The 23704-nt window shown below is 52.5% G+C and overlaps 1 protein-coding gene across 1 annotated transcript; it reads right to left on the bottom strand.

The window, feature by feature from the left end:
• Positions 1-1493: 1493 nt before the first annotated feature.
• LOC138732375 (keratin, type II cytoskeletal 80-like) lies at positions 1494-22900 on the bottom strand. Its single transcript, XM_069878962.1, has 10 exons — positions 22866-22900; positions 21418-21724; positions 17354-17568; positions 10871-10931; positions 8353-8448; positions 4374-4538; positions 3768-3893; positions 3454-3674; positions 3056-3111; positions 1494-1954 (listed from the first exon to the last, which is right to left on the bottom strand). Exons 1-10 carry the CDS (start codon positions 22898-22900, stop codon positions 1752-1754), a joined length of 1485 nt encoding a protein of 494 aa, XP_069735063.1. The 3' UTR covers positions 1494-1751.
• Between the last annotated feature and the right edge of the window lie 804 nt (positions 22901-23704).

Below are 23704 nucleotides of genomic sequence, written 5' to 3'. Positions count from 1 at the left end.
CCTGAGACCTCCTGGCAGCTGGGGAAGGAATCGCTGTTCCAGGTGGGCTGTGGTGTGAGAAATTAGGAAGAAACCAAGACAATGCTTTCACCGTGTGCATTCCAGACTTTATTATAAACAGCCGTAACCCTGGAGAGCAGGCGTTCTGGTTAGGTAGATGCTGTGGTCGTTGTCTGTCCTACGGAACCGTGGGAATACTGCGATCCGCTCCATGGGAATATTCCAAGAGACTCTTAACAACTCTGAGGAACTCAGAGTCTGGGAGCAGCTCAAATGGGGCAGCGTGGCAGGGGTGAAGCCACAGCCTGGCCTTGTAGAAGAAAATCCCGCAGGGCTCTGTCTGTGTCTGTACAAGAGGGCCCAGTAAAGCTGCTCTGAGGCCAGAACGTCCTCCCACCCCGTTCGCAGGGGGCTCCTGCATCTATGGAATTGGCTGTGGTAGCGTTGGTGCGACAGGACTGGCGTCAGCCAGGGAAGGTAAAAGCTGCGTGGAAGGTCAAGAGATACAAAGGCAAGTCCTGCTCCTTGTAGTTACGTGGGAACCAGTGATTGTCCCGTTTCTAGGAGCCAACATGAGCCAGCGAATCTCCCATTTCTAGGAGGTACCATGAACCAGAGGATCTCCCATTTCTAGGACCTATTCCAAACTAGTGAATCTTCCATTTCTAGGACCTACCATGAACCAGCAAATCTCCCATTTCTAGGAGGTACCATGAACCAGAGGATCTCCCATTTCTAGGACCTACCATGAACCAGCAACTCTCCCATTTCTAGGACCTACCATGAACCAGCGAATCTCCCATTTCTAGGACCTACCACAAACCAGCAAATCTCCCATTTCTAGGACCTACCATGAACCAATGAATCTCCCATTTCTAGGACCTATTCCAAACCAGTGAATTTCCCGTTTCTAGGACCTGCCACAAACTAGTGAATCTCCCATTTTTAGGACCTACCACAAACCAGCAAATCTCCCATTTCTAGGACCTACCACGAGCCAACAAATCTCCCATTTTTAGGACCTACCATGAAGCAGCGAATCTCCAGGTGGGACATATGGAGGTGCTCTCTGCTAGAAAGGTGGCTTATGAAAACAAAGGTTTAAAGGAGTTTTAGCTTTGCTGGGATGGGAAGGACGGAGGGGCCACCCAAAAAGCAGTAAAATTAAATAGTCCAAAGCGGCCAAGGATCCCCCAGTACAACCAGTAGCTTTGTCACCAGACAGGCAAATCCAGGTGTCCCAAATCCACCCAGCTCACATCGTTTCCCTGCATCTCCCCACCAGGTCGGTTCGGAAAGGTGATGCTGCTTTTCTTTGAAAGCCACGTGAATGCCTCTCACAAACAGAGACAGAGCAGAGGGAATGGTTTCGTGATGCTGGTGGAACAATGGGGCTGCTGGCTGCTGCGTTAAGAGCTTCTGTGATTTCAGTTTCCCCTCTGCCAGGTTTCCTACAGGTTCATCACCGAGGTTGTAAATGCAAACCCTCTGGTAAAACGGACCTAGAGAGGAAGGTGTTGGCGTGGGTATCGGAATGCGTGAGCCTCTAAAATCCTGGGTTGAATCTGCTTGTAACTGGTAATGGAGCTGCTAACTGGGATGCTGTAAAGACAAACTTAAGAGACAGCCTGGAGTGGATTCTCCTCCTTTGTCCCTCGGATGGTGGCTTGAGTTCAGGAGAAAGTGATTTGGCCTTGTTTGGCTACAGATGCCATTGGGTCTTGCGTGAAGGCTGTGGAGCTCTGTATCTCCTAGGAGCATTCTTGGGTGGGCAGGGAGCCGAGCTTTGGCCGGGCTCCGCTACTGAGGGCGTCTGCTTCTGGGGCAGCTGAGCTGTCGCTGTGGCTTCTAGAGGGCAGCGTCTTTGTGCTGCCTCCTTTGGGCTTCTTCTCCCCGTTGGTGCTGCCCGTTCCTCTGGCAAACAGCTTGGAGTTCCTCAAGGTGCTGGCAGAGACTGCAGGGGTGGGGTGGGAATGAGAGAGCGGGGGTTAAAGATCATAGAATCATGGAATGGGTTGGGTTGGAAGGGACATCAAAGCCCATCCAGTTCCACCCCCTCTGCCATGAGCAGGGACACCTCCCACTGGATCAGGGGCTCCAAGCCCCATCCAACTTGGCCTTGAACCCCTCCAGGGATGGGGCAGCCACCCCTGCTCTGGGCAACCTGGGCCAGGGCCTCCCCATCCTCACAGCAAAAGATTTCTTCCCGAGATCTCACCTCCATCTCCCCTCTTTCAGCTCAAAACCATTCCCCCTCATCCTCTCCCTGCCCTCCCTGATCCAGAGCCCCTCCCCAGCTTTCCTGAAGCCCCTTTCAATCCTGGAAGCTGCTCTAAGGTCTCCCCACAGCCTTCTCTTCTCCAGGCTGAACAATCCCAACTCTTTCAGCCTGTCCTCATGCAGGAGGTTCTCCAGCCCTTAGATCAGCTCCCTGGCCCCTTCTGGACTTGTTCCAACAGCTCCGTGTCCTTCCTGTGCTGAGGACTCCAGAAGAAGTGGGCACAGGGCTCCAGGTAGGGTCTCTAGAGAGTAGAGGGGCAGAATTTCCCACACCTTCTGTAGAATCATAGAATCACCAGGTTGGAAGAGACCCACCGGATCATCGAGTCCAACTATTCCCATCAATCACTAAACCATGTCCCTCAGCACCTCATCCACCCGTCCCTTAAACCCCTCCAGGGAAGGCAACTCAACCCCCTCCCTGGGCAGCCTCTGCCAGGGACCAATGACCCTTTGTGTGAATTTTTTTTTTCTTATGTCCAGCCTGACACTCCCCTGGTGGAGCTTGAGGCCGTTCCCTCTTGTCCTGTCCCCTGTCCCTTGGGAGAAGAGCCCAGCTCCCTCCTCTCCACAGCCTCCTCTCAGGGAGCTGGAGAGAGCAATGAGGTCTCCCCTCAGCCTCCTCTTCTGCAGCCTAAACACCCCCAGCTCTCTCAGCTGCTCCTCTTCTTCTCCAGCCCCCTCACCAGCTTCGTTGCTCTTCTCTGGACTCGCTCCAGAGCCTGTGTTTCATTCACACTCTACTTCACCAAACTGCACGAGCGAAACCACTTACGGTGCTTTGGTCTGGAGTGGACGGTGCTGATGACTGTGGGTATCGGTTGCTCCATGCTGTGAATGCAAGGACAGGGGTTGAGGATGCATATTAAGCTCTGCAGTGCCAGAGAGAACTGGAGTTTGGCCCACATGAGCTGTGCTGCAAGAGTAGAGCCAAGTGCATGATTGGGTCCTGGGCAAAGCAGCATCTGGAGAAGTGCTGGAACTCTCCAGTCTGGGGAGCCTAAGGACAAGCTCAGGGCAAGAAATGGGGCTGAGCTGTACGGGGTCTGCTGGGATTTGTTCTTTCTTAGATCAAACCTTCAATACCAGATTGACAACTTAGCATGTCTACTTTCTCCCTAGGCGTTTGAGTGCATGCTTTCCTCTCTTCAAGCACAAGGAAGCCAAATTTACCTGCTCTCCTCTCCTTCCATCAGCTTCCTGTAAGTGAGGATCTCCACATCCAGTGCCAGCTTGATGTTCATCAGCTCCTGATACTCTTTCACCAGGTGAGCCATATCCTCTTTGCTCTTCTGTAGGGCTTCTTCTAGCTTGACCAGTTTGGCTTTGGCATCCTTGAGGGCTGTCTCGCCGTGCTCTCCTGCTTCTTTGATGTGTTCCTCTAAGTAGAGGCACTAGCGTTGTGAAGGGAAGAAGGTGAGGGAGACGTTAGGTGTGTTGTGGTCTCAGAGCCCCGTGTCAGATTTGTCACCCACCCTAGGACACACCTGGCTCTTCTGGGACACGATGCAAGATCTCAGCTTCTGGATCTGTATGTTCAGGTCCGCGATCTCCCGTCGGCTGTCAAGGAGGTGGCCCCCATAGGTGCTGGACTGGGTGCTTCCTTCGTTCAGCTGCAAGGGAGATGGAAGAGTGGGTTATCCACGTGCCTCTGTCGCTGTAGCAAAGGAATCCATGAGGGTTCCTGCTGCCCTTGAGGAGAAACAACAAACTAGGGAGAAACGGCAGGTTTGGAGAAGGATTTGGGGCTTGTTCTCATCCTCTTCTGGCTCTATTCCTGCCATGGAGCGTGCTGTCTGTGGGCACGATCACGTTCTTCTGCTTGGAGGAGGCACCAGTGGAAAGTCAGTCCCATTTAGGTGGGACAAGCTTCCACTGGGCGATGGCCTTGCCTCTCTGCACTGAGCGTGAAGAGCCCAGAGCAGTGAAGCTACTACTTTACACACCTGAGTTAGGAGCTGATCTGGGTTAGCACCCTGTCCCCCCTCCATTCCCAGGTGTAGCCTGTCTCTTTTGCTGGTTCCTGTCATTTCTAGGCTGATCTCTCCTCTCCCTGCCTCTCCCCGAGATCAGTCAGATAAGGAGACAAATACCTTTCTCCTGGTGAGTGCTTCTGCCTCCTCCCAGCTGCGGAGAGCCAAGGCTTCGTACTGGGCCCTCACATCTTCCACAATTCTGTTCAAATCAAGTTTGCATGCATCATCGATTCCCAGTACCACAGAAATGTCCTTGATTTCTGTCAGCAGCTCCTCGAGTTCCTGGATAGCAAAGAGAATAGGATGGAGATACTAAGCGATCAACAAAGCTTTAAGCCAAGAGAGACCTGAACCCTGGCAGAGCTGCTGAGCTTCGTTAGGCAAAGTGTCTGCTGTGTGCAGTGGAGAGATGGTGAGATTCCCTAGGTTTTATATCTCTGGAGTTTGGAAGCTAATGTGATTTTCTCCATAAAATCCAGACTCGGGGTAGGGAGTTGGTTTGGGACCTTTGGATGCGATCTGCTACAGCCTAGGAGAAGTCTGGCTGGAAAGTGCCTGGAGGAGAAGGACCTGGGGGGGTTGGTGGAACAGGAGCCAGCAGGGGCCCAGGGGGCCAAGAAGGCCAAGGGCATCTTGGCTTGGATCAGACACGGAGTGGCCAGCAGGGCCAGGGAGGTTCTTCTCCCTCTGGACTCGGCCCTGGGGAGACCGCTCCTCGAATCCTGGGGTCAGTTCTGGGCCCCTCCCAACAAGAAGGATGTTGAGGCTCTGGAGCGAGTCCAGAGAAGAGCAAGGAAGCTGGTGAGGGGGCTGGAGAAGAAGAGGAGCGGCTGAGAGAGCTGGGGGTGTTTAGCCTGGAGAAGAGGAGGCTGAGGGGAGACCTCATTGCTCTCTGCAACTCCCTGAGAGGAGGTTGTGGAGAGGAGGGAGCTGGGCTCTTCTCCCAAGGGACAGGGGACAGGACGAGAGGGAATGGCCTCAAGCTCCACCAGGCTGGACATCAGGAAAAAATATTTCACAGAAGGGTCATTGGGCAGTGTCCGAGGCTGCCCAGGGAGGGGGTTGAGTCCCCTTCCCTGGAGGGGTTTAAGGGCCAGGTGGACGAGGTGCTGAGGGACATGGGTTAGTGATTGATGGGAATGGTTGGACTCGATGATCCGGTAGGTCTCTTCCAATGTGGTGATTCTATGATACTAAGTGCCTTTGTAGTGCATCAAGAGCAAATTAATTAATGCTGATCACACTTCAATACCTGTTGATATTCAGGGGGAGGGCGTATACGTCTTGGGCAAAAAATAGGGCAGTGGGGCCGTTCTGCAGGCTGGTGGTGCTCGAAAAACATCTTTGCCAGCTCTGCTTTGATATCCAGAGAGGCTGTGGCTGCCAGTTCTGCTGCAGACTGCTTTGTGTCTGGTACCAGAAGGCAGAAATAGGAGCCTTCTCTCAGCACAGCCCTTGCCAGCAGACCCGTTCTGCTCCCTAGAGCTGCTTTTCTGTGCCAGGAGAGCTCAGGCCGGTGCGGGAACGCGGGAACGTGCGCACCCAGGCTGCAGTATCGCTGCCTGGGAGATTTGCTCTCGATAGCTGACTCGGTCACGGCTTTAGAGAGCCAAACAATGATGAATGCAGCCTTCCCTCGGCAAAGCTAAAAAGGACTCTTAGTCCTTGCCTGTAAACTGCACTCCTGGGTGGTTTGTATCCAGGCAAGACGTGACTTGATGCTGAGCAGATGGTGTCCGCGCTCCCTCGGCAGCTCCCCAGCCTCGCAGGGCTCGGGGGGGGCGTCGCTCTTATCAGTATCTGCAGCGCCCGCTGATTTACACCAGCGCTGAGAGACAGCAGCATCCATCTCTCCCCATCCCGTAACCTTTCATCTGTAGGGTTTTGTTTTCCCCTTTTGTGCTGAGGGCACTAATCTTAGAGAAGCGTTTGTACACCTTGTTTGCCTTGCCTTCCCCTGACTGCGGAAACAAAGAGCATCCTGACACGGTGATTCATGGATAACAGAAAAATACCCCGCCGCTCTCCCCAAGAGCAGGATTACTGATGTTTTTTCCCCCCACTGGTGTCTAATCCTCGAGCTTCTTTGTTAATCTTTGAGTGGGTTAAAAGCTATATGAGAAAATGCATCGGTTATTGCAAATACTTGGGCATCCTCTGCCGGAGGAATAAACCAAAATGAACCTGGTGGTTTGTTAATGAGGATTGCAGCTGGGATTTTCTTCTGATTCAAACCCAACAAGCTGTGAGCAAAGCTGGCAAGCAAAGTTTTCCTCATTTGCCCTTCCACTGGGTATTTGTGCCTCGACTTTGGTGTTGGGGTGAGGAGTCATGAGCCTGGAACAAGCTACGGAGAGGAGAGGGCAGGGAGAGAGGCAGAGGAGGGGGACCAGGAGGGAATCAGCTTAAGATGCTCACAGCAGGACCCGATTTCCAGCTGCCCCTTGCACCAAGGATAAGCTTGGAATTCTAGAGAGAGAAGCCTTCCTGGCTTATGCAGTTCTGATATCATGCAGGTCCTTCTGTCTCTCTGTGCCTCAGTTTCCCCACAAAGGGTGATAACATCCCTCTGTCAAACATTTTGATTATTTGTATTGGCAGAATGGAAACAAATCCCAAAACACTGCCAAGGCTGCTCAGTACATAGAATAATAGAATCATAGAATCACCAGGTTGGAAAAGACCCACTGGATCACCGAGTCCAACCATTCCCATCAATCACTAACCCATGTCCCTCAGCACCTCGTCCACCCGTCCCTTAAACCCCTCCAGGGAAGGAGACTCAACCCCCTCCCTGGGCAGCCTCGGACAGGGACCAATCACCCTTTCCATGATAATTTTTTTCCTAATGTCCAGCCTGACCCTCCCCTGGTGGAGCTTGAGGCCATTCCCTCTCGTCCTGTCCCCTGTCCCTTGGGAGAAGAGCCCAGCTCCCTCCTCTCCACAACCTCCTCTCAGGGAGTTGCAGAGAGCAATGAGGTCTCCCCCCAGCCTCCTCTTCTCTAGGCTAAACCCCCCCAGCTCTCTCAGCCGCTCCTCTTCTTCTCCAGCCCCTTCCCCAGCTTCCTTGCTCTTCTCTTGACTCGCTCCAGAGCCTCAACATCCTTCTTGTGGGGAGGGGCCCAGAACTGACCCCAGGATTCGAGGAGCATTTTACAGGCTTTGAGTAAGTGACTGTAATGACTTAAAATCCTGGAATGGTTTGGTTGGAAGGGACCTCAAAGGCCATCCAGTCCCACCCCTGCCATGGGCAGGGACACCTCCCAGTGGATCAGGGGCTCCAAGCTCCATCCAACCTGGCCTTGAACCCCTCCAGGGATGGGGCAGCCACCACTGCTCTGGGCAACCTGGGCCAGGGCCTCCCCACCCTCACAGGAAAACATTTCTTCCAAAGATTTCATCTCAATCTCCCCTCTTTCAGCTCAAAACTGTTCCTCTCCCTGCCCTCCCTGATCAAGAGCCCCTCCCCAGCTTTCCTGCAGACCTCACCCAGTTTGAGTAGATGCAGGCACGCTGCAGGGCTGCAGACTCCGTGTCCTGCCCCTGCCCCTCGGTAAAACCCAATTACATACTCATTGATTGGAAATAGGGTTGATTGGTTGTGTTAAAAAGCATCCAGCACCTCACCCAGCTCCACCAGGGCTTCTCCTGGCTTGTTTTGAGCTCTTCCTCTCAATCGGATTGGAATAATCTTACATGCGCTCATGACCTGGGGTATTTGATCCCAAGGGAAATGCTCTCGGTAGGGGTTAGGAGCTGAGCCCCAAACCAGCCAGCTCAGCTACGGGGTGGGGGTTCCTTACTGTTTGAGGGGAGTCCTGCTGGAGCAGCCTCCCTGCCGTAGCTGTCGGGCAGGAGGAACACCCTAATCACACTTAAAACAGAGCTGGGTTAGTTTAGGAAAGGGTTTCAGCTCATGAGACCCTGTTGTAAGCCATCTAATAGTTGACTGCAACAATACGGAACTTCCCTGGCTGAGTGTTTTGGTGTAAATCCAGAACAATTCCCTCTCTGTAGTGGAACTGCCCACAGAAAAACCATTTTTCTGCATCGTAGCTTGTTTGGTCCCAGCCCCCTTTCCCACTTGCATTTTTACCTGTTTGTAGACGGTTTTTTTCAAGTCCATCAGCTCCCGAAGCCCATTGAGTTTTACCTCCAGCTCAGTTCTGTACAAGGTGCTCACATCTAAATCCTGTGGGAGATGGACAGTGTGTTAATCATAGAATCATGGAATGGGTTGGGTTGGAAGGGACCTCCAAGCCCATCCAGTTCCACCCCCTGTCATGGGCAGGGACACCTCCCACTGGATCAGGTGGGAGCTTCATCCAACCTGGGCTTGAACACCTCCAGGGATGGGGCAGCCACCACTGCTCTGGGCAACCTGGGCCAGGGCCTCCCCACCCTCCCAGGAAAACATTTCTTCCAAAGATTTCATCTCAATCTCCCCTCTTTCAGCTCAAAACTGTTCCCCCTCATCCTTTTCCTGCTCTCCCTGATCAAGAGCCCCTCCCCAGCTTTCCTGGACCCTCTTTCAGTACTGGAAGCTGCTCTAAGGTCTCCCTGCAGCTTTTTCTTCTCCAGGCTGAACAACCCCAACTCTCTCAACCTGTCCTCATGTTGGAGGTTCTCCAGCCCTCAGATCATCTCCGTGAATCCCTCTAGACTCACTCCAAGAGCTCCATGTCCTTCCTGTGCTGAGGGCTCCAGAACTGAGCACAGGTCTCCAGGTGGGTCTCGAGCAGAGTAAGGGCAGAATCCCCTCCCTTGCCCTGCTGGTCTCACGGCTTTGGATGCAGGCCAGGACACGGTCTTTCTGCTCCCCATCTCAGCTTCTCTTGCACCTCTGAGGCCCTTGCCTGCTTTGGATCTCAGAGATCAATCCCATCTTTTGGTACAACCTAGAATGTGGTTGGCTTTCTGGGCTGGAAGTGCCCTTTGCCAGCTCACGTTGAGCTTCTTATCTGCCAGCACCTCAAGTCCTTCTGCTCGGGGCTGCTCTCAATCCATATTTCATCCTCTCTATTAATCAATATTTTGTAGGAAGAAGCCTTTCCTCCTGCCACCTCTTCTCCAGTAAGTGTCCTGCGTGCTGTTTGTTGGCAAATGCTTATGGAACTGCTCTACAAGTACGGAGGCTCCTTCGTGGACCTTTTTCCTCTGCAGTTTTGGGGTTTTTTTTTTTTTGCTTCTGAGTGAGCCCTTTGGAAGTCTCAGGTGAGGCAGAGTGGGTGGAGAAATAAACAAGCAGGGCTAGTCCATGCCCACTCATCTTTTGTTCACCACAAAAAGCACGAGGTATTGAAAACTCTCCTGCTGTCCACACAAGTCCCTAGAACTGCCCTTCCTGGTTGATGAGTGTGTCAAGAAGAACATGCAATTAGCCCTAATGATCATCTGTGGTGAACGTTTCCTCTGTCTAATAATACCCTGCATTCCTGCACCCTGCGTTTGTTTTTTTTTTGATGTAGAGGCTGTGCACAAAGCCACCTATTTCAGCTGATATTGAAATGCAGCTCCTGCTGGGGCGGATGTGTAAATAGGAGGTGGCCGTGTGGCAGGAAACAAAAGCAAACATGTTTATCAATTTCTAGCCTTTTCCCAACCTGTGATTTCCTTCTAGGGGAAAAGAGGGAAGGAGGCGTGTTGGCTTGTGGAGGTCCTGGGGTGCAGACCCCTCTGGGCCAGGTGTGGCTGCTGCAGTCACACTGTGGTTGGCTGCACAGAGTCGTTCATGTCTGAAAAGACCTCTAAGATCATTAAGTCCAACAGGCATGGTCTGACCTCAGGAGCTTCTGCCAAGACCTGTGGGGCTTTGCTGTAACCACAAGTGGCTCAGAGTCACTGGGACTTCTCCTGTTGAAACGGTGACCGTGTTCACCACTCTGCTGGCCTCATGACCTTATTGCCCCACCAAACATCCCTGGTCCAAGGGCTTGGTCCAGAGCTAGCTCTTAGAATCATAGAACCATAGAATCACCAGGTTGGAAAGGACCCACCGGGTCATCGAGTCCAACCATTCCCATCAATCACTAACCCATGTCCCTCAGCACCTTGTCCACCCATCCCTTAAACCCCTCCAGGGAAGGGGACTCAAGCCCCTCCCTGGGCAGCCTCTGCCAGGGACCAATGACCCTTTCCATGATAATTTTTTTCCTAATGTCCAGCCTGACCCTCCCCTGGTGGAGCTTGAGGCCATTCCCTCTCGTCCTGTCCCCTGTCCCTTGGGAGAAGAGCCCAGCTCCCTCCTCTCCACAACCTCCTCTCAGGGAGTTGCAGAGAGCAATGAGGTCTCCCCTCAGCCTCCTCTTCTCCAGGCTAACCCCTCCCAGCTCTCTCAGCTGCTCCTCTTCTTCTCCAGCCCCCTCCCCAGCTTCGTTGCTCTTCTCTGGACTCGCTCCAGAGCCTCAACATCCTTCTTGTGGGGAGGGCCCAGAACTGACCCCAGGATTCGAGAAGCGGTCTCCCCAGGGCCGAGGCCAGAGGGAGAAGAACCTCTTGGCTGGCCCTGTGCCGGCTTAGCTGAGCCAGGACCACCTTCCCTCTCCAGGCTCTTTGTGCCTTCACAGAGCTGATGTTCAGCCTGTCCAGATGAGAAGCTTTCTCTTGCCACTGACCTTTTTGAGCTCCATGAAGGTGTATTCCATGCCACTACAGAGGCGAATTTCATCTTCGTATCTAAAAAAAGGGGGAAAAAAGCAGTTAGAAATCACACAGGGTGAAAACTTGTGGGGTGCTCAAGGTTGTCGTGCTGGTATGAAAGCTTTCTGCTTTTCTTGTGATGTCCCACCCCCTTGGTGCTAGAAAGCATGGAGAGTTATCTCTTGGGTGTGGGCATCTTGGACAAGAGAGAGAAGAACAAGCCGCCACATGCCAGGAACAGCGTGAACGCTTTAAGTCTGAAAAGCCCCAGAGTAAAGAGGAGGCAGCTTTAATTCTAACTTAATTGGAAGGCGAAGCAACCTCGAGTTACCTCACATTTGCCACAGAAAGAGCGAGCAGGGAGGGAGAAGTGGGGCGTGGTGAGTTATGCTCCGTGAAACACAGTCGCATGCCCAAAGACTCCTCAGTTTTCACCTTAAGCCTTAAATCTTCTTTTTGTTTCAGGCATCCTCAGTATTTCATTTCCAGAGTCCTCTCAAGGGAGCAATTCATGAACTAACAGAGGATCTGGCAAAGCAATTCATGGCAAACAGAGCCCAGGGAGCAGAAGGTAACAAAAGCTGGATGGGTTGGGGTGGAACCCCAATACCCAACAGAGGAACTGACCCCACAGGTGTTTATAAACAGGACCAAGATAGCAAAGTCCAGGGACAAACGCGTTTTTTGATGGCCAGCAGCAGGCACACAAGGCTTAGGGCATGCACCAACCCTGCAGGATTTATGGGGCAAGTCCTGGTGTTGCTAAAAGCAGGGATCTGATCAGGAAGCCTCGGGGTCTCTCTTGGGCTAACAGCTCAAAATAATTCATTTGCCGTGCAGGAGCTTTATGTGCTGGGGGTTCGGTGTCTCCCACTGTGTGATCAGATGCCCATGGGACTTGTTGGCTCTTTTGGTGGGACCAGAGCAGGTTGAGGTCTCAGGGAGATCGTGGCTTCCCTGCTCTCCCGTGACACCTCAAGCTCCTCTTATCTTAATGTGCATGTAGCATTTCCAGGCTTTGATTTAAACCTTTCGCTGCTACTTGCAGATGTGACCAAATTGGAGTGGGGAAGGTTGAGACCTTTGGGGATGAGGTAAAATGAAATCTCCTAACAGAGTGGCGATGATAAAATTGGGAACGACAGCTATGTCCTGTTGTTTGATCTGGAACGTCATCGCTCCAGCTTCTCTCAAGAGCCTTCCCTGCTGCTGTACAAACCTTCACGAGAAAGACGAGCTGTGCCTTGGAGCAGAAAGAGAAAAAGGGGTTGGGAATGCAGCATGGAGGATCGCAAGGGGTAAGTTGTGCTCAGGAGCTGAACTGAAACACCAAAACCAGCTCCCTGGAGCGGTTGCTCCCTCCACAGAGGACACAGAGTGGATCAGACTGACATGGGCTCCACAGATGGGTGCTTCTGAGGTTCCTCTTGGGTACCCCCATGGTGTTAAACTCTCCTTGCCTGCCTCTATGAAGCCTGGTAGCGTGGCTAACAAGATTTACCTGTCTGGTTTCTCTGCTCTTGAGCTGGAATGTTAGCCATGCTGCCAGCAGCTCTGTACTGAGCTTAATTACAGCCTGCCAGCCTTCCTTCATCCTCATTGCATCTCAGCCCGATCCCAGGCTGTCCCAGCCTGCTGAAGCGGCTTTGCGCATTGCCAGGCGCTGACATAATCTTGCATATTGAACAAACGCCACTCCTGACTGAAAAAGAGCAGGCCCAGCCAGCCAAACGTGCTCGCCGCACGGCTCTGGAGGGACCTGGCGGCCGGGAGATGACTCACATGGGGATGGAGCATTCCACAAGCACATTACAGCATTTATCTCCTCAGAGATAATCCCCGAGCAGTCCTGCATTAAGGCATAAATCCATCCCATCTCGATTCATGCACTTAAGACGCACTTGAGACAGGCGTCTGGTCGCCTTGGGCTCCTTCCATAGGCAGCGAAGCAAAATCAGAGGTGAACCAAATCTCTGGGTGTATTGCTCTTTGGATGTACTTTCAAGACTACTTAAGGGTGAAGGTAGAGTAGTGGGATAGATCCAAGCCTGGTGGCATGAAGTTAAGTCAGTCTTCCTCTTGTGGAGCAAGGAAATGGGGCAGAAAGCAGCTGAAAACCAGCTGCAGAGATTACAGGTAGAGAGGTGTTGACTGGCTGGTCTTCAGGTGGAAAGGTGTAACTAACACAAGCCCTGGATCTCAAGAATCATGGAATCACAAAAGGGTTTAGGTTGGAATGGACCTCAAAGCTCATCCAGTTCCACCCCTGCCATGGGCAGAGACACCTCCCACTGGATCAGGGGCTCCAAGCCCCATCCAACCTGGCCTTGAACCCCTCCAGGGATGGGGCAGCCACCACTTCTCTGAGCAACCTGGGCCAGGGCCTCCCCACCCTCACAGCAAAACATTTCTCCTTAAGATCTCATCCCAATCTCCCCTCTTCCAACTCAAAACCATTCCCCTTCATCCTCTCCCTGCACTCTCTGATCAAGAGCCCCTCTCCAGCTTTCCTAGAGCCCCTTCCCATCCTGGAAACTGCTCTAAGGTCTCCCTGCAGCCTTCTTTTCTCCAGGCTGGACAACCTCAACTCTCTCAGCCTGTGCTTGTATAAGAGGTTCTCCAGCCCTTGGATCACCTTTGTGGATCTTCTAAAGGGTGGATGCCACATATTTTCATGCTGGATCTCCCCACTGGCTTAGCAGAGTGGATCAGCACATGTCTAAAGTCCGTTCCTTCCCAGGGAACATGTCTTTGCATTTGCAAATCCCTCCTGTGGGGAGCTGAAGCTAACGCTGATGCAGATGTGCACCTCTGGGCGATCAGCCCTACTGAAATACCTTTCAGTATTTGATTTTTAGCTTGACTTCCCAAAGAAGAAGGGTTTATAGTCGTGTGTGAGCCTCCAGCCCACTTCCCTGTCCCCTCTCCAATCTTCTCTGCGTTTGGAATTGCTGGTCAATGGCAACCTAACTCGAGAAGGAGGTGCAAATCTCCCAGCTGGTTAACTCTCCTGTGTGGGTTTTGGAAAGCAGCGCCTGGACAGAGAAGGCAGATGGATTAGAGCCCTTACGGAGGGCACTGACAGGCAAATTTCATCTCTTTACCGATCTGTTGGGTCTCAGCCTGCTTGGGTGGTCACCGCATGTCACATCTGGAGCCCCACAGCTTGGGCGAGAGCAATTTGCCAGGGCACTCGCTCGCTTTTGCTCCCCCAAAAAATTTCCCTTGGGAAAAAGAAACCACTGGAATTGTTGGAAACCTCCAAAATTTGCATGGTTTAGGAAGCCCGTTTGCTCCAGAAAAACAACTGGGCTGGGGCAGCGTTTGGAAGGCGGCGTGCAGGACTCAGCAGAGCCAGCGTGGGTTAGGATGGGGTTGGATCTCTGCCTGGAGAAGGCTCGGTAGGAGCAGTTCTCTCCTCGTGAATCACAAACCACTGGGAGCAGCCCCATGGGTTGTCACCATCCCAAGAATCCGCCAGCGCAGGCTTTGGGTGTTGACACCCGGTGAGAAGGTGGGTTTTGCCACTTAGGTCACCCCTGGCTGTGCCTCGAAGCTTGAAGGGAGAAAATGGAAGGGGAAGACTCCGCAAATGAAGGAAAAGTGCTTTGAAGGAGCCGTGTCATTTCTGAGGGCTGGTTTCCCATAGCTCTGTGGTCCCTCTAAGCGGGAACAATTTCCAAGAATGATAGTTGGGCTGGTTGGGAGCTGGTGGCTTCTCTGCTGTCTAATATTGCGCATGTGCACATGCTTCATCCTAGTCTCTTGGGCGCAGGGTGAATCGTGTTCCCCTAATCAGTCAGTTTTTGTTTTAGTTTTGGGGGATGTAGCATCCCTATCAGATGTATCCTGTTGTAGCTGTCCCAAGAAAATTGAAATCAGAAATCGGGCTGAAAAATCCTAGAATCACAAAGGTTGGAAAAGCCTTCTCAGCTCATCCAGTCCAACCGTCAGCCCAACAACACGATTCCTACTAAACCGTGTTCCAAAGTGCCACGGCCACACGGTTTGTGATCCCCTCCAGGGATGGGGACTCCGCCACTGCCCTGGGCAGCCTCTGCCAGGCCTCGATGACCCTTTTCTATGAAGGAATCTTTCCCAATATCCAATCTAAACCTCCCCTCGTGCAACTTGAGGCCATTTCCTCTTGTCCCATCACTTGTTCCTTGGGAGAAGAGCCCAGCACCCACCTCACCGCAACCTCCTTTCCAGGAGCTGCAGAGAGCGATGAGGTCTCCTCTCAGCCTCCTCTTCTCCAGATTAAACCACCCCAGTCCCTGAGCTGCTCCCAGAACCCTTGTTTTCCAGCCCCTTCTCCAGCTCTGTTCCCTTCTCTGCACACGCTCCAGCCCCTCAATATCTTTCTTGGAGTTAGGAGCCCAGAACTGAACCCAGGATTTGAGGTGCAACCTCACCAGCGCCGAGTCCAGGGGGACGATCCCTTCCCTGCTGCTATGATCCTTTCCCCACCCCAGAAGTGCCAGGCAATTAATGAGACAATTATTGGGTACAAATACAAGTAGAAACTGTGAGAGCAGGTACAGGTGACTGATCTCCTGTTTCTCCAGCAGCCCAACCCTTCTCCTATCTGGGTTTTCCTGATTGTCAGGAAATGAGCCAAGAAGTATCTTTTATAACTGCAGGGCCACAGAGGAGATGTTTCCTTAGGGAAGTGCAAGGAAGACTACATGCTCTGGAAGGGGATGACAAGTCTCAGCCTTTTTAGGATGGGGAGTAGATGGCACAATCCATAAAGTGGCTCTGATCCAGGATCAGGGTTGCTACAGCAAAGCAGGCATCAGGGAGACCAAGACTTGTAGTGAAACCAACATCCAAATAAAGAGCAGACGGGCACCCACCACGAGGAATTTGGGGATTTCTAGGCGTGTGGTTATCATAGAATCACTAGGTTGGAAAGGACCCACTGGATCATCGAGTCCAACCATTCCCATCAATCACTAACCCATGTCCCTCAGCACCTCGTCCACCCGTCCCTTAAACCCCTTCAGGGAAGGGGACTCAACCCCCTCCCTGGGCAGCCTCTGCCAATGCCCAATGACCCTTTCCATGAAATAATTTTTCCTGATGTCCAGCCTGACCCTCCCCTGGTGGAGCTTGAGGCCATTCCCTCTCGTCCTGTCCCCTGTCCCTTGGGAGAAGAGCCCAGCTCCCTCCTCTCCACAACCTCCTCTCAGGGAGTTGCAGAGAGCAATGAGGTCTCCCCTCAGCCTCCTCTTCTCCAGGCTAAACCCCCCCAGCTCTCTCAGCCGCTCCTCTTCTTCTCCAGCCCCCTCCCCAGCTTCCTTGCTCTTCTCTGGACTCGCTCCAGAGCCTCAACATCCTTCTTGTGGGGAGGGCCCAGAACTGAACCCAGTAACACATCAGTGCGTCACTCCTTGAAGGATGCTGAGCATAGTGATTTCAGCACAAGGTCAGGAACCAAACTCCTAACTCCTCTTCCTTCTCTGCCACCAGCGAGCGAGACATTTGCCTGCTGCAGCTCCGTTAACGTGTCTGTTAAGCGGAGCTATCAGTCCTTCCTCTACTCTGCAGACACGTTGAGGAGCTGGTTTAATCAAAGTCTGCTGAGAGCTTTGAGATCCTTGGGCTCCCTGCTCTGTGGAGGCCACTGTTAGTATTTGCTCATCGCTTGGGACCTCGGGAACAGGTCTGGTCTATTCCCACCGCGACACGTGTCCCTCAGCATCCCTGCTCGGCTCTACCAGTGCCCATACGTGGCTCTGTGCAGACTCCAGAGCTCTCGTGTAGGCAGATGGGTGTAACTGTAAGGGAAAGTATTTAATTGTGGCTTCATCTGTGGTATGCAAATGACCCCGATAATAAGAAAAGCATTGTCTTCATGAATGAGCCCTGGCACATCTCGAACGCTCCTATCTGACGATCTCAAAGCTCGTGGCAAAGGCAGCGATAAGATAAGCCCGTGGCAGCGGGTCCTCCCTTCAACTTTCAGCTGCCTCCCGATATTCTCTCAAGAGGTTTACTGCGTGAAAGTCTGACTTTTTGGTCAAAGTAGAATTTTACTCTAAACATCGTTGGGGAAAAAGGGGGTTTGTTAATACGGAGCAGCTGAGATCCATAAACCGGTTTGGGGAGAGAGTTCTACCTTGTGATAATAGCACGGACAATAAATATTTCTCTGTTTCAGTGGCTGTTGTTCCTGATAACGCTGCTTCCCAGAGACATTCGCTGGCTGGAGACATCCCTCGGATGCCCTGCATTCTCTGGTATTTTGCTTTTTATGAGTTTCCTTTCATCTGGAGTTAACCAGGACAAGGTTGAGATGTTGACTGCTCAAACAGACAGTTCTGTGCACACCGGGCTAGGATTGTGTTCCTGGGAATAACAAACTGTTCAATCACTCCCATGCTACGCTGTAAACAGCTGAAACCTTTGAAACACATTCCTCTTTGTAGTATCCAGCTAGGATAGACACTTACTTGCTTCGGAAGTTATCCATGGTGCCCAGGACCTTTGTCAGCTCCGACTCGAGATCTTCCTGCTCATAGTCAAGTGCCTTCATCTCTTGATTCATTTTGCTCATGTACTGATCGTAGATGGTCTTGATGTCTGACTCGGAGTGGGAATTATCTTGATCTTTCAAGAAGTTCCACCTCGTCATCAGGATCTTGTTCTGTTGCTCCAAGCACTGGACCTGCAGAAGAGGTTTCAGAGACATCAGTAACACCGACAGCCAAAAACCAAAGCTGACTTCTCCTGGCAGGGCAGGAGACGTAGACCCGAAGACCTTCTGAGTGGTGAGAAGCTGCTGGGATCAGCAGATATCTCCAGGTAAGAATGACTAGCTGAAGCTCAGGCCTGAGAATGGAGGGTTATAGGGACTTTTAGAGGTTCTACACATTGTCTGCATATGAATTTGATAGAACGTGTTCACATCAAAATGAATGAGCATCTCATATCAAGTCACTGGAAAATAAGACGTGTTCAGCATTCATCCCTTCGCCTCTAAACACAGAATCACGGAATCATAAAAGCTGGAAAAGCCCTCTAAGCTCATCCAGTCCAAACATCAGCCCAACCCCCCTGTGCTGACTGAACCCCGTCCTGAATTGCCACAGCCACATGGGTTTTGAACTCCTCCAGGGATGGGGACTCCACCACTTGACGACCCTTTTCTATGAAGGAATCTTTCCCAATATCCAATCTAAACCTCCCTTGGTGCAACTTGAGGCCATTTCCTCTTATCCCATCACTTGTTCCTTGAGAGAAGAGCCCAGCACCCACCTCACCGCAACCTCCTTTCCAGGAGCTGCAGAGAGCGATGAGGTCTCCCCTCAGCCTCCTCTTCTCCTGACTAAAGTCCCTGAGCTGCTCCCAGAACCCCTGTTTTCCAGTCTCTTCCCCAGCTCCGCTTCCTTCTCTGGACGTGCTCCAGCCCCTCAATATCTTTCTTGGAATGAGGGGCCCAAAGCTGAAGCCAATCTGATATGGGGAAAGATTCCTTCATGGAAAAGGACTCTCAAGGGGGTGGTAGACTCCCCATCCCTAGAGGGATCCAAAAACCATGTGGCTGTGGCACTTGGGGACATGGTTTAGTTGGTGGGGTGGGGTTGGGCTGATGGTTGGACTGATGGTTGGACTGGATGAGCTGAGAGGGCTTTTCCAGCATTAATGGTTCAGTGATTCCATCCTATGAAGATGATTCAGTGGTGACGCGGTGCCTGTGTGGTTCGAGTAGTGGGGTGGGGGTGCTATCAGGCCTTGACCTTTTGCTTGGCCTTCAGCTTTGACTTTTTCTTCACCTTTCTGTAAAAAAGCAGCCACCACTTCTCTGGGCAACCTGGGCCAGGGCCTCCCCACCCTCACAGCAAAACATTTCTTCCCAAGATCTCATCTCATTCTCCCCTCTTTCAGCTCCAAACTGTCCCCCCTCATCCTCTCCGTGCACTCAAGAGCCTCTTCCCAGCCTTCCTGGAGCCCCTTTCAGTGCTGGAAGCTGCTCTAAGGTCACCCTGGAGCCTTCTCTTCTCCAGGCTGATCAACCCTACCTCTCTCAGCCTGGCCTCATGCAGGAGGTGCTCCAGGCTGTGGATCATCTTCATGGTCTCCCCTGGACTCACTCCATTTTTAACCTTCAAATCCGGTCTCAGTTCCTGACCTTGGTCCTATTCCTTAGTCACTGCTCTTTTCCCTTCAATAGTTTCAATTTCTTTTCTGTTCCCAGACCATCTCCATCCACTGGGCTGAACTCCTTACTTCTTGGTTTCTTCTACAGCCTTCCTCTTAGCAGAAATTCTTCCTTGCAAAGTCTTTTAACACGAGTTTTGCAGCAGAAGGATCAGCCACATTTGTCCGTGTTCCCTGGAGAACCGTGTCTCAACCCAGAATTGACCAAAGCTTGGTCTTCTGCGGCCTCTACCGCCTTGCTGCTCAGGGGCTTCAAAAAGGGGCTTCATTACTTGGCTGTTCCCCGTCTTCACCTTGGACATAGCTGGGTGGAAAATAAATACCAGCAGATCTGGAACAGCCTGCTGGAAAACCCTCAGCAGCAAACTCCTAAAGTTCCTGTGGTCATTATGTGAGGAATGAGCCGCTCCGGCTTGAGACCATCTGAATTCTTGATTAAAAAATTAAGTTCTCTTTGACGAGGAAGTGTCATTACTTTCTGGAATGAGGGCCTGGGGCGGATGGCTGAACTTGGACACTTGATGTACCACTTGAAGCTTCAGCCTTCAAAGCTGAATGTGGGAGCTGCTAGTGCTAAGGTCAGAGCCACCTCACTAAGGTGAGGCCTTGGTACCTTCTGTCCATCAAGCCCTGTGACACACACGCATCATCAGGCCACTAGACTGGGTTTAGCAGGAAACCTGGAGGCTCTCTTGCTTCTTAGATCCTGATTTGGAAAGAGCAGGTGAGTGCAAATGGTCTGTCTCATGTACATCTTGGCACTTCAGGGTCTTCTCCCAGCTCCCCTGGTTTCTCTCCTGGTTTCTGGGCAGGGCTAATGTCCATACAAACCCCAACCTCTCCATGTGGAGAGTCAAAGAGACAGGCCTGGAGCACGTGCAATGCACCTGCGTGATTTTATAGAAACATGGAATGGGTTGGATTGGAAGGGACCTCAAAGCCCATCCAATTCCAACCCCCCTGCCATGTGCAGGGACACCTCCCATGTGATCAGGATGCTCAAAGCCTCATCCAGCTATGCCTCAACCCCTCCAGGGGTGGGGCATCCACAGCTTCTCTGGGTAACCTGGGCCACCCTCACAGAGAAACTTTTCTTCCCAAGATCTCATCTCAACTTTCAGCTCAAAACTGTTCCCCCTCGTCCTCTCCCTGCATTCCCTGATCAAGGGCCCCTCCCCAGATTTCCTGCAGCCCCTTTCAGTACTGGAAGCTGCTCTAAGGTTTCCCCCAAGCTTTCTCTTCTCCAGGATGAACAACCCCACTTCTCCCAGCCTGTCCTCGGATGGGAGATGCTCCAGCCCTCACATCATCTCCGTGGTCTCCTCAGGACTCTCTCCAACAGCTCCATGTCCTTCCTGTGCTGAGGACTCCAGAACTGGACACAAGCTCTAGGTGAGGTCTCACCAGAGCAGACAGAGGGGCAGAATCCCCTCCCTCAACCTGCTGGTCCCACGGCTTTGGATGCAGTGAGGATATGGTTGGCCATTACCAGCTCGTGTTAAGCTTCTCATCCACCAACAAGGTGGATTTCCAAACCAAGGGCTCTCCAAATTCACATTGCCAAGGTCTGTGTTTGGAAAAGCACAGAGGCTGCCATCCCCTCCATCGAGGGTCACCCCTCAACCTTGCTACAGCTGCACCCCTCTTTGGATACGTCCTGGGGCTGGTCCACAACTATGCTGTTTAGATAGATGGTGTGGGAGATGGTTCCCCCACCCTTCTCCTTTCTGGTGTGAATTCAGGTCCTCGGAGAGGCACAGTTAAAACAAAAACCACCTCCCAAGCCATAGCAGTTGGCATCGGGCGCCTGTGCTGTAGACTGCAGTGAAGCAATCCTCCTAGGAGATTACCATCTGTTTACAGAGCGCCAGGGCTTTGCAGGAACCTGCCTCGGCGGGATGAGTTGTTTTCCTTTGAGAAAACCTTCTGCCTTCTCATGGCTCTCAAGAGATGAAAGCGGCACTTCCTTGGCTGAGCACGCAACCCCTCGCGGTCCAAGCCACAGAGGTGGGCGGGGGGTCTCCCTTGCCCACCGCGGAGCTGTGGAGGTGAACATCCAGCTCTCTTTAGAAGCTGGAGAAGAATTTGAGCTGCCACTTTAATCGGCGTCGCTGCCCGTGGCTGTTTGTCCTCTGGGGAGCCAAGGCCTGCTCTAGCCAGATCTGGTGCCTCCATGGCTCCCTGATGCTCCTGACCACAGATGCGGCCCCGTTTCACCTAGAGATGACGCTGCCTTTTGTTAGATAGCACTGAAGGAAGAACTAATTGGGTAATTAGCTTGATATTCCAAGCCTGGTTAGCGTCTGCTTCCCCACCACCGTCCTCGTCCCTGTGCTGCACCCTGGTCTCACCTTACCTTCTCGATTAGGGTCACGAACTGGTTGTTGAGCAGCTTGATGTCTTCTTTCTCCTGCTCCCGCACGGCTTGGAAGCCGGGGTCAATATCGAGGTGCACGGGGGTCAGGAGTCTCCCATCAATGGAGAAGGAGGAGTAAGAGGAGCATTGGTATCCCCCATCTCCGGGGAGGCCAGGTGAGCTGGAGCCGTTGCTGGCCACCCCATTGGGGCTGCAGCGGCCCAGGCGATCCGGGGATGTGCCGGCTGCTTTTCCTCTGCTCATCTTCCCTGCCGCCTCCCAGGAGGAGAGGGGACCCACCGCAAGGCTTGGTCGCGCTCAGCTCGTGGCTCTGCAACTGGAGGGGAAGGGCAAGAGGAGGAGGAAAGCGAAGAGGTGAAGCTTTCTCGCTGGTGCTGCTGCCTCAAAGGGAAGGAGAGCAGTGGCACGCTGAGGAGTTTGGTCGGCTTAATTCCTGTCTCCTCGGCTCGTGGATTGGCTAATGAATTACAAGCACCTGTTCTCCTATGTTCATTAAACGGCGGAGGGTGGAACCGTTGATGTAATCCAGATCAACCTGTTGGCTTTTTATTTTTTTTCTTCCTCCCTTCCCTCCTCTCTCTCTGTACCCTCCTTTTTTTTTTCAGGAGCCTGTTTGTGTGGTGAGGGCATCGGCACCCGCAGCAAAAACAAATCACTCTCAGGTAATTCGCTGGGCCCCGAGCGGCTGCTTTCCTCATCCTTAAATGGTGAGGAAAGCTCTCGGAGGCGCTGGGCTCGCCGAGGACGGCTCCCAACGCGGCTGCTGCACCGGCACCTGGCACAGGGAGCCCAGGTGCAGCCCCTGGCTGCTTTCCAGCCAAAACCTGCAAGAAGAGCTTGGGATTTATTTCTTTTGTGGGGGCGTGTTTCAAATCTTCCAGAAAGAGTCTGAACCGGCTAAGAGTGGGAGTGCAGAGACACATCTCAAGCTCAGTGGGATTAGACGCGCTCATGGTCTTCTTTTGGCCACGCGGGCACATCACGAAGCCGCTGGGAATGGTTGGACTCGATAGAATCACTACGTTGGAAAAGACCCACCGGATCATCGAGTCCAACCATTCCCATCAATCACTAACCCATGTCCCTCAGCACCTCGTCCACCCGTCCTTTAAACACTTCCAGGGAAGGGGACTCAAATGATCCAGTGGGTCCTTTCCAACCTAGTGATTCCATGATTCTATGAGTGGTTTAGGGGTGATAGGTCTGGTGTTGAGACCCCGGGATGTGGGGACTGAGAGTCGTGAGGTTCAGTCATCTGGGCTGGCAACAGCGTAGAACTTCACCACCTCTAGACAGCAGGTTGAGTCTCAGAAGTCCCTCTCTGACCACTGCGCTCCTGCTCCTTGAAAGCCCTTTAAAAGCGGGCACCGGAGACACCAAAACCCACTGTCTTTTAATGATTTCTTAGCAGGCACGCCCTTAAATACCTGTTTGGACCTGGGTGTAAATCAGTGTTGGACATGGCTTTCTTGGACGCGTTTTCATACTTTAATTCAGTTTCTTGTGTGAAAACCCAGGGCAGAAGAGCACCTGTTTCTGCTTCTTTCTGCCCGTTCCCTTTGCAGTGTTTTTAGGAAAGGGAATGGTCTTCAGCCCGAACTGCTGTTTTGTAATCTGGTTCTGCCCTGTGTTTGGAAAACGAGCTGGGAATTTCCCTGCCGAGTGAAGTGAAAGAAAGCTTGGATCTGTCACCGACCTGCTTCAACAAGAAGCCTGGCTGATGATGTGGTAGTTTCAGTGGTAGGAAGGGCTTCAGCAGGAACATAACCTCCTCCAGTCTGGGGGTGCTAGTGGATGAGAAGCTCAACATGATCCAGTGAAGTGTGTTTGCAGCCAACCATATCCAAAACCGTGGGACCAGCGGGGTATGGAAGGGGATTCTGCCCTTCTTCTCCTCTCTGGTGAGACCTCACCTGGAGCCCCATGTCCAGTTCTGGAGTCCTGGCCCCAGGAAGGATGTGAAGCTGTTGGAGCGAGTCCAGAGGAGAACATGGAGATGATCCGAGGGCTGGAGAACCTCCTGTAGAAGGAGAGGCTGGGAGAGTTGGGGTTGTTCATCCTGGAGAAGAGAAGGCTGTAGGGAGACCTTAGAGCAGCTTCCAGTGCTGAAAGTGGCTGCAGGGAAACTGGAGAGGGGCTCTTGATCAGGGAGTGCAGGGAGAGGATGAGGGGGAATGTTTTTGAGCTGAAAGAAGGGAGATTGAGTTGAGATCTTAAGAAGAAATGTTTTGCTGTGAGGGTGAGGAGGCCCTGGCCCAGGTTGCCC

This window comes from Phaenicophaeus curvirostris, chromosome 30 (assembly GCF_032191515.1).
Source record: "Phaenicophaeus curvirostris isolate KB17595 chromosome 30, BPBGC_Pcur_1.0, whole genome shotgun sequence".
Classification (NCBI taxonomy): Eukaryota; Metazoa; Chordata; class Aves; order Cuculiformes; family Cuculidae; genus Phaenicophaeus; species Phaenicophaeus curvirostris.
The sequence above is the reverse complement of the archived record's forward strand: the minus strand, read 5'-3'. Positions and strand labels throughout refer to the sequence as shown.